The following is an 11338-nucleotide window of genomic DNA, read 5'->3' as shown; positions in this document are numbered from 1 at the left end:
TGTTGTTAGGTTTATTTGATCGAGTATGTTGTACAGGATTGGAACAAGCAGTTGAATTATTATGACGCATGTGTCTATGAGTTTTCGTTGGTAGTTCATTGATATGACCAATTCTTTCTGGCCTGTATTCTTTATCTGAGAGAGTTCTCAAATGGTAACGTTGTGGTGGTATACAATGTGCATCACAGAAGGTGAAGTGAGTGCACATATTCATTCATGTGCATAGCTAAGAGATTAGCTGAAAGTATCAGTAGACTGACCAAATACATGTCAAAACAAATTAGATATACAACATTAACTTACAAGAAAGACTGTACATAATTGAATTATTAAAAGTTATTTGGTATATAAAAATATGGCAGGTCTATTCAAGAGAGAGAGAGAGAGAGGATTGTTCTGGCATAGACAAATAGTTGGAAGGGATGATACATGTTAGATGTTTGGGAAAGTGTTCAAGTTGGTGGTAGATGGTGCCTTAGGTTAAAGTTAATGCTAGGATGTCTTCTAAAAAATTAGATATAACTTTGAGCCATAAAGCCTTATAAAATAGTGAGATTATACAAGGTCAAAGGGCATGGACAGATGGTGTGTTGTAGAGCTGTTTGATACATACCAGCGTGTGGTTGTGTGGTAAAAAGTTTGTGTCCCAACCATTTATGTTCAGGTTCAATCTCACTTTGCAGTACCTTGGGCAAGAGTCTTCTACTATAGCCCTAGGCTGCTCGAAGCCTTGTGAGTGGATTTGGAAGATGGAAAATAAAAGTCACGTGTGTGTATATATGTATATGTATTATATATATATGCGTGTGCATGCATCTCTATGTGTTTGTTCACTCCACCCCACTGCTTGACAACCAGCGTTGGTTTCTTTACGTCCCTGTAACTTAACAGTTCGGCAAAAGGAGACCAATAGAATGAGTACCAAGCTTAAAATATAACTATTGGGATCAATTTGTTTGACAAAAGACTTCGAGGAAATGCCCCTGCATGACTGCAGTCCAATGATTAAAACAAATGAAAAATGAAAGTTAGATTAATTTAATAGTGGTGATGATTATGATGATGATGATTACATAGTAAATATATTTGCTTGTATGGTGGGCACAATTAGGCTTATGTATATGTAATACAAAATACAGAGTGTAGAATAAACAATACAAAATAAATGAAAGGAATTAGATAATAGTCTTATCTCAACAGCTGTTTTGGGCAAACCATGACTTATGCTGTAACCAGGTTACACTAGATATGCTACTTATATTAGTAATGTAGGCTTGATTTTTATGTCATAGCTTATAATTTTGGGAAAAGTTTGAACATCTCAAATCCCATTTTTTAAAGAATATAATTCAGATCAGTCATGGACAAGCTGCAGGCTGCATGCAATTTGTGGTACTTTCTGAATGGCTTGCCTGATTAAAAATTACCTTGAGTTTTTTTATAATAGTGCAGCACTTTTGACAATGAGTCAAGTGCCCCACTTCTTGAAGGCAGTTGTTTATGCCTGGTTAAAATAGAGTAAGAATTTTAGTGCTCACACCTCTTTTCAGGGCCTCCAAAACAGATGAGAGAAAATCACCCTCAGATTAGAGATTTGGCTTAAATGTTGTAACAGAGTGGACTCTACTAAGGCACCTGTGGCCAGGTGGATTTTGATTTAAGTTTGCCATCTCTCAAGTCAGTAGACTTTTCCATTCATTGATGGATTATTATTACTAAAAAGCTCAAGCATTTAACTTCATTCAGAACACTAGCATGTAAGATTAATAAAACCTTTATCTTCTTATAAAGGTAAATGTAAATAAAAAGGCAAATTAACACAAGATTAAAGCATATATTTACATGGAATACAAAATACAGCATATGAAATGGGTTTTTGTCTTCTGGCTTTTATTTGCTTCAATCTTAGACTGTGTCCATGTTGAAGCACTGACTTGAAGGTTTTAGTCAAACAAATCAACCCCACAGTTTTTTTTAACCCTGGTACTTAATCTAGCAATCTCGTTTGCTAAATTGCTAACTCATGGGGATGTAAACAAACCAGCACCAGTTGTCAAGCAGTGGTGGAGTCAAATACAAAGGCACAGAGAGAGAGAGAGAGAGGCTTCTTTCACTTTCTGTCTACCATATCCTTTCACAAGGTTTTGGTCAGTTCAAGGCTATTGTAGAAGACACTTGCTCAAGGTGTCACACAATGAGACTGAACCACAAACCACATGGTTGGGAAATGGACTTTTTATCACACAGCCATGTCTGCACTTAGCTTTTTTTTCCTGCATACTTGTAACAAAGATCTTAGATTTTTCTTTTAGTATTTTTATAAAAATCAATAGCTTAGATGTAACAATTCTGAGTGAATCACCATTCCTGGATAAAGTGAAGGTTGGTACTAATTTATCCAAAATATGAGTTCATACGGAGATGTATTTAGTTTAGCTATTAATAAACCTAGGTGTTGTAGAAGGATCTTGACCATCCCCACATGACTGAAAGTGAACTAATGCATTTCGATAAAATAAAGAAACTGTGAACTGTTTGTACTTAACAACAGTACAGTTAACAGCGTTGATTGTCTGTATTGGTTACCGTGTTAGTTTAATATGAAAACTATGTTTTGGAGTAGTACGGAGTTCGTTCTGTGTGAACATAATTCTGCAAAAAGTTATTCTAGATAACCAATTCCAAATATTACAGAGATGTACTTGCATAGCAAGTGACCTGATCTGAGATCATGTGCTGGAACGAAAACAACTGCAGCGTGGAAGGTGTTTATAAGCCATTTAAGAAACACACAAAAACCATTAGATTCACTTCAACATTTAAATTTAATTTGTCAAAATATTTTCGTCACTTTCAGACCGCGACCTGTTCACTGAGCACGGAATTTTGTCAGTGAACAGGTCGTGGTCTCAAAGCACCGAAAATATCTTGGAAAATTAAATTTAATTGTTAAAGTGAATCTAACGGCTTTTGTGTGTTTCTTAAATGGCTTATAATCACCTTCGATGCTGCAATTGTGTTCATATCCAAATATTTATTTGGGTGATGCTATTCTTACACCCTTGTGCACAACTCACGACATAACACTAGGCAAAACTGGTTCTAACTGCATGTCTATAACATTACAGAGTGTTTTAATGATTTATTCTTTTAATATAATTGCTATATTATACATCTTTTCTGTTTTCTTTCTCTCTCTCTCAGTATTCTGCTGATTAATGCTACAAATTGCAGTCTTGTCTAGTGTAATTTTGTTTTATTTATTAATCTTTGACGAATTACAGATAGGAGGCCCTATACATGTTTTTCTATGCATATACAGTTGTAATTCCTACTCTGTAATGAAACATATGTAACACAGAATTAAAAATACACCAAATTTTCCCACTCCTTTGTTTTTGATATTATATTCAAAATGTATTTTCCCCCTTTATGATTACAGAATGTGGTCAAAAGTCTTGAAGACATCCGGAAGCTGCTTATCTCGTAGAGCAACACAGTTTTCTGATTGGCTACGAGAAAGAACAGAAAGCATTGGACAAGTAATTGAAGACTTTTTCCGTGGAATTTTGGAAAAGATTAAAAAATCCATCAGAGAATGAGGTCCATTGAGTATATAAATAACAAAAGAGGAATTTTACAATGTAAAAGTATTAATAATCCTGATTATGTTGACGGCGAAGATTATTATTATTATTATTATTTATTATTATTATTATTATTATTATTATTATTATTATTACAATTGATTTAAGAGTAAAAATGACAGGTTTATACTTTTCTAACACAATCTGTTTAAATTATGGAAAGGAATTTTGATTCAGTTCTTTTATTGTTATTTATTTATTATTTTTTGAAATAGTTGATTGAATATTTTCACTTGCTAAATCTGAGACATTTTCATAAAACAAAACTGAAGCTACAAAATAAATAAATACAAAAATAAAATTAAAAAATATAATTCTGGAATTAGCATTTAAACTCAGACATAAGATTTAAAAAAATTTATTTTTTGTTGTTGGTTCTGATGAAAATTTCAGTTTGATTGATAGAGGCACATTGACTGTAACTGAGTTACAATGTTGTCTATAGACCACAATATGTTAAAATCCCACCAAGGTCAATTTTGCCTTTCATTCCCCTTGGATCAACAAAATAAAGCCCCAGTCAAATATTGAGATAGATTTAAACCGATTAACCCCTAACTCCAAATCTGTGGTCTTGTGTGTATGTTATAAATTATTAGTATTAAAAAATGTTGGAAGCTGGCGGAATCATTAGTGTTATCGGAAGGAACAGTTTTTCTTCTTGGCTCTTTATTTTCCAAGCTGAAAATCTTGCTGAAATCAACTTTATCTTTCATCTCTCCAAGATTGATGACAAAATACTTGTCAAGTATTGGAGTAAATTGCATTAGCTAATTCCTTCCCTCAAAACTGCCAGTTTTGTACCTAAATTGAAAACAGTTGTTAGTATTAATGGGAATAATATTTTAATACCCTAATCGCATTGATTCTGTTTATGATTTGGTAGTTCCCATTTCCAATAATTTCATTCCCATTTGTCTTCAGATCCTTATTTGTCATATTTATGTTCATGTGCTCTGGTTAGGCTTGTTATTATTCTTTTCTTCTTTCTTTCATGCCTGTCTCCAATGTTCTTTATTTGAACCTTGCATGAAATAACAATTAGCCAGTAGTTCAAATCCAAACATGTACACATGTACATAAACATTACAAATGTGATCATTGGAAAACAAGTTGTTTGGAAGTTTAGGAATTTAACCAAAACAGAATAGGAAAAAATTAATGGTTTCTCCAAGTTCCAATCCTGTTTCAATATTGCGTGATTGTCACAGGAAGGCACCATCCAGCTGGGAAATCAATTTACTCCAATAAAACAACCATTCGATCCATATTAGCCTGGAAATTTAGATGTACACTAATATATATATGCATATATATATATACTTATATATATATATATATATATATATATATATATATAAAAATTCTAATATTAATTTCAGTTAGGGAATATCTTCATTCAATCCCTTTATCTATTATTTTAATTTTATTATAGTTTTACTCAGCTTCAGTATATGGAAATATTTCTGTTTTGCCAATTAATAAAAAAAAAAAAACAACTTAAAGTGATTGAATTTTTAATGTAAAACAAAAAATGAATTTTAAAAAATTATTTTCTTATTTTCAATATTTTTGTTGTACTTGTAGAATAATTAAATCATATCAGAAATAATAAAATAAGTTTTTATTTTAAACTTGTTCAAATTTGGGAATACCTTAAGTGAGGTTTCAAAGTTTAAAATATTTTTTTCAATAAATATAATTATAATTTCTCAAATTTGAAAAAAAAAATTGCATATATTATAGCCATTTGCCTATATTTCCCATAATTAGAAATTCCAATAATATGTTATTTCCTTGTGCATGTTCTAATAATTTCAGTTTTGGCTATTATTTATCAAGATTGGATTTTAGTAGTGATGTTATTAAATATCATAGCTGGTTATTTGTATTCATGAATATTTTTTAGAATATATTTAAAGTAAATTACACCTGATACATTGTAGAAAACTTATATCTCCAAAACTTCATATACACAAGCATCAAATAATTACTAATGTTTGAATAATATAAGCCTTCATTTTAGACTCTAAATAGCATAATGATTTTCTTTCTTTTTGTCCTTCATACAAAACAATTTGTATTCAGTGAATGTCTATTTTAGTATAAATTAAAATTATTTGACAATATCCATGTTGTTTTTTATAATTGTTTATTGTGCAAGAAGTTGTGATTTCTTTTATTTCAGCATATTCTAACTGATAAAAATAAAGTGCCAAAAACTAAAAAAAGAGACCATGAAATGGTTTCCTTCAAATCACACCATATGGCGTAGTGGTTAAGAGTGTAGGCTATTAACCCCAAGATTCCGAGTTCGATTCCAAGCAGTGACCTGAATAATAATAATAGTAACAACACCAAAAAATACCTTAGAAATGAGAACCCAGGTTCGAAATTTCCCCAAGACACTTGAAGGCTGGAGGGTATATCAGCCGAAACATTGTGTTAACAACAAACAAGCTGAGGACAAATATCCGTCAAATGAAAATAATGTAGTACCTTATCCTGTTGAACTTTCGTAAAAGACATGCATTTGCTAAGTTAATGTTGATCTAACATGGTACAGTGTTAGATTTGGTGAAGCTGAGGACTTGGCCATGGATAGGGGCCAGTGGTGAAAGTGGATTAACCATTGTTAAGGGAACATCTCTTACGTTGTAAACTGTCCCTTATGGAAATAGAAGAGGGGGCTGAAGAAGTAAACTTCTCTAGATTTTTGGTTTGGAGATCATTTCTGCTGGTATAGGGTCTTTTTTTTGTTAACTCTTTACCAGATTCTGCAAAGAGAACCAGCTCATTAGGATATAATAGTTTGTGAGGGTAACTAGTTAGAAATGCTTGTATTATAAACCTGACATAATCTAAAATGAATCAATGTGGAATGTGAGGACAGACCATTGAATGCTATATGTACACTAAATCACACAGAATTTGCTGTAAGCCCTAATGTACACAGTCGGTATGACTATCATGGATCATTACTAATCATCACCTAGTTTGCTGACAGCTAAGGTAGCTATGAAAATTCTCAAAACCAACAAATGGTTAGTTCATGGTTCAGCATGCATCTACAGATGTAACACTAGTCTTGTATCCTGGAGTCATTGGGTGATTCAGAGTCTTTCAACATACACCCTCATCCAGGAAAACAGAGATAGATTGAACAAGCCTTGGCTTGAGTTCAAGCAGCATTCTACTAACCTCACCAATCACATCTTTTCAGCCAGAGCCACCTAGATGTTCTCTCAAAGGCCTCTATGCTGTTCCTGATACTTCTTCTGCTTAATCATGTAACATCAAGCATTCCATAGGCCTTACCCAGGGTACAACCTGTAAACCCTTGACTCCAACTTCCACCAACAAGCTTCTTGTTTCTCACCCAAATATTTTTCTAGAAATGTGTCTTTTTTGTTGGCTTCCATTCTGGCCTAAGGAGGCAACAAAAGAACTTCTATGTGGTCCTTAAACCTGCTAGTAATAGCAGCAAAATTTCCTTTATATTGCATACTATTTTTCTTTTTTCTCAAGCACATATAAGATAAATATAGTCATGAATACACTGCTTGAAAAAGAGGAAGGATCGTGGTTGGAATCCCATTGATTGTAGTCTGCTTAACTAGGAGGATCTGGAGCTAAACAATAATATACACGTATATAGATCTCTCTCTCTCTCTCTCTCATATACATGTATCTGTATGTATATAGTGTGTGTGTGTGTGTAAATATATTCTTTTATTTGTTTCAATCATTTGACTATGGCTATGCTGGAGCACTGCCTTTAGTTGAACAAATTGACCCCAGGACTTATTCTTTGTAAGCCTAGTACTTATTCTATTGGTCTCTTTTGCTGAACTGCTAAGTTACGAGGATGTAAACACACCAGCGATGTTGGGGTGACAAATACAGACACACAAACATAAGTATACATATATACGATGAGCTTCTTTCAGTTTCCATCTACCAAATCCACTCACAAGGCTTTGGTCGGCCTGAGGCTATAGTAGAAGACATTTACCAAAGGTGCAATGCAGTAGGATGGAACCCAGAACCATGTAGTTGGTAAGCAAGCTACTTACCACACAGCCATTCCTGCACCCATAAATGTGTGTGTGTATATATATATATATATGTTTGTATATGTATGTGTACCGTTGGCGATTTTTGTTTTCCTCTGTCTTCCCTTCTCTGGATCTTTCCTTCTATGTTTCCGACGAAGAGCTCCGCTCGAAACGTTAAACCCTCCTTCTTTCCTGAGTGTCCAATAATACTATATTTGTTCCACGTCCTCACGTTGTTGTGTTTTTTTGTGCTTTCTTGTTTGGATTCCGTGCTGTGGGCACGTAACAAACACCATCCGATCATGGCCGTTCGCCAGCCTCATCTGGCACCGTGTCGGTGGCACATAAAAACACCTTCCGAAGACCCGGCAAGAGGTCAGTCCACCTGTGCATACCTTCCTTCTTGTGACACTTGTGAAGACCGGTTGAGGCAAGTGAAAATCAAATCAAATCAAATCAAATCAAATCAAATCAAATAGACAAAATAGATGAACATCAATGGAATTTGTATCTTGTGGTACCAGTGCCTGTGGCACACAAGAAATCCATCAGTGCTGTAGTCAGTGCGGTGGGCACATGACAAACACCATCCGATCGTGGCCGTTCGCCAGCCTCATCTAGCACCTGTGTCGGTGGCACATAAAAACACCATCCGAAGACCGGCAAGACTAGTCAGGCCATAACCTCATCATTTTGACTATGCGATCTGGAGCACTGCCTTAGTTGACCAATTGACGCAGGACTTGTTCTTTGATGTAGCCTATACTTATTCTATTGGTCGCTTTTGCTGAAGCTGTGCTACCTTACTTCTTGTAAACACCCAACGATGTTGGGGCAAACGAATACCGACACACAAACTAAGTATACATATATACGATGGCTTCTTTCAGTTTCCATCTACCAAAGTCCCTCACAAGGCTTTGGTCGGGGCCTGAGGCTATGTAGAAGACATTTACCAAAGGTCAATGCAGTAGGAATGGAACCCAGAACCATGTAGTTGGTAGAGCAAGCTACTTACCACACCAGGGCCATTCCTGCACCATAAATGTGTGTGTATATATAGCCTATATATATGTTTGTATATGTATGTGTGGACCGTTGGCGATTTTTGTTTGGCCTCTGTCTCCCTTTCTGGACTTTCCTTCTATTTTCCGACGAAGAGCTCCGCTCGAGTTAAACCCCCTTCTTTCCTGAGTGTCCAATAATACTATAGTTGTTTCCCCGTCCTCACGTGTTGTGTTTTTTTGTGCTTTCTTGTTTGGAATAAATTATCTATGATAATGTAGTGATGTATGTATACATACACACACGCCAGTTAAATTCAAAATTATGGTTTAGAAAGGAGGCATTAAATTCAGTATCCAAACCTTGTTTCAGGTAAGTCCCAGATAGTGTGCCTGTGGAGCACATTCATCACTTATGGCTACCAGGTATCATCAGTGTTACTGTGCATTCGTTACTGAATCTATGTCTGGAATTCCTAGGTGCACGTTAGATATATTTTATATGATTGATACAGAAGATGGAGTGTAACTAGAAGCTTTATTTAGCACAACAATTGTTTCAGCTTCATTTTGCAGTGCTCCATAGTGGGTGTGGGATGATATTAGATGCAATGCACAGTGCAGGGAACCTCATCAGGTGATGTAACATGTTTCAAATGTTTTAAGATTTACATTTTGTTTTCACTCCAAGATTAGATGTTGGCTAAATTGCAAGCACACAGACTCTCTCAGTTCAGAGCATTATTATGTTCAAAAAGATTCAGATTAGACATTATTTTAGAAGGAGGGGCAATTGAACAAGCTAGCAGTTCAGACACATTTTGGTGAAGTGATGATGTTGTGATGTTGTTGATAAAAAAATTAAAGAAAATAAAAAAATAAAGGGTCTAAAATAAATGTGTGGTATGTTTTTATAGTTGTAGTGAAGAAGTGGTTGATAAAAAAGTAATAAAAATATAATGAATGTAATGTAAATGGCATGTGTGTGCGTGTGTGTTTAAGGCATTGGATTGAACTCCTATAGCTGTGGAGACTTTTGTTGGCTGGCTAGGGCGGTCAAGCACAATAGTGGCCATTCAAGAATTTGGACCTGGAAATCTCTATTTCCAGTGACTTTGAGGGCCACCTCCCAGTGGTGTCGGGTGTCAACGAAGAGCCCTCAACTACAACAAGACGACCAAAGTTTTTTTTTTCCAAGGTCTGGGGTCTCCCGCCCCTAAGCCCTAGACCATCACCTAATCACCCTTACCTGTCTTGTTGCTTAACAACAACAACAACATCACAACAGTGTGGTCAAGAATTCAATACCATAAAACCCACCCCCATTTACATTACATTCTTTTGTATTTTTAATTTTTTTAGCACCCCCCCCCCCCCATTTACTTTAGATTCTTTATTTTCTTTACTTTTTTATCAAAAACTTCCTGACCACAACTTCCTCACTTCACCAAAATGTGCCTGAACTGCTAGCAACTCACCACCAGCATACAATCTTGGAGTGAAAACGAAATGTAAATCTTATAACTTTTGAAGCATGTTACATTACCTGATGAAGCTCCCTGCACTGTGTGTTGCATCTGATGTCATTACATCGTCCCACATCCACTAGGGAGCAGTGCAGAACGAAGCTGAGATGATTGTTGTGCTAATAAAGCTTCTAGCTGTACTCTGTCTTCTGTATCAATCATTTAAAATATATACATATATACATATATATGATTTTGGCTTCAAACTAATAGGACAAGTTTTGAAAGCAACCATATGAGAGGGTTAGCTTGTAGTCAGAGATTTTGCAAGGATCTGGAGATAAAAAAAAAGGGCTATATTTCTGCAAGAATAATTGAAGACTTCTTTATTTATGAGTTTTTGCAAATTTTCAAGTTATGTCTTATTTCATTTGGAAATCTAAAAAGAGGAAAATAACAACAAAAATGCATTAATTTCTTTTTGAAGAGCAGCAATCATTTCAACAACTTTTTATGGATGTACATCATGGATATTGGATACTGAAAGTGAGAAAAAAAGATCATGGCTTTTGAAATGAAATGCTAAAGAAAGATGCCTCATGTTCCATTTATAGAACATTGAAGCTATGAAAGTGTTATGAAGGAAATTTGTGAATTGTTAAAAAATGGAGAATTAAGTGGTTTGCTTACGTATCACGACATTATGACATTTTACCTCTGGCAAATATTGTTGTGCGTGAATAAACCCTTGGCAAAAGAAATATAAAATGATCATGTAGAGGTTGGTTGAGTATCATTAAGAAATGGAGAAAGAAGAAGATAATGGAAGATAATGGAGGTTGGCCAATGACTAGGAAAGATGGGGAGATAGGGCTGTATCTCAAACTATACACATATGGTCTCTCTAGCCTTTGACTGATAATGATGAATTATTAAAAATTGTGGCTTTTTATTAAAATGGTAAACGTTCTACATATTAGAAATTCTAAATTATAGTTATCTTTTTTTTATTTCAAATATAAATTTTGTCCTTTTGACCTTAATAACTTTTTAATAAAAATCAATTTAACCTACTGATTCTGGCTGACAAGTAATTTTTAATGAGAAATTATATTTTCTTAAAATGAACTATTAAAAAGAAATTAAAGTCTAAGACAAACAAC

The 11338-nt window shown here is 34.5% G+C and overlaps 1 protein-coding gene across 1 annotated transcript in view; it reads left to right on the top strand.

The window, feature by feature from the left end:
* The window catches only part of LOC115215717, a 58503-nt gene extending 53559 nt beyond the window's left edge, over positions 1-4944 (top strand). The window contains exon 4 of the mRNA XM_029785010.2: positions 3443-4944. Coding sequence (XP_029640870.1) covers positions 3443-3602 — 160 coding nt within the window. The 3' untranslated portion in view covers positions 3603-4944. The remainder of the gene's footprint in view (positions 1-3442) is intronic.
* Positions 4945-11338: the final 6394 nt, after the last annotated feature.

Source organism: Octopus sinensis, linkage group LG9 (assembly GCF_006345805.1).
Source record: "Octopus sinensis linkage group LG9, ASM634580v1, whole genome shotgun sequence".
In the NCBI taxonomy this organism is placed as follows: domain Eukaryota; kingdom Metazoa; phylum Mollusca; class Cephalopoda; order Octopoda; family Octopodidae; genus Octopus; species Octopus sinensis.
The sequence above is the reverse complement of the archived record's forward strand: the minus strand, read 5'-3'. Positions and strand labels throughout refer to the sequence as shown.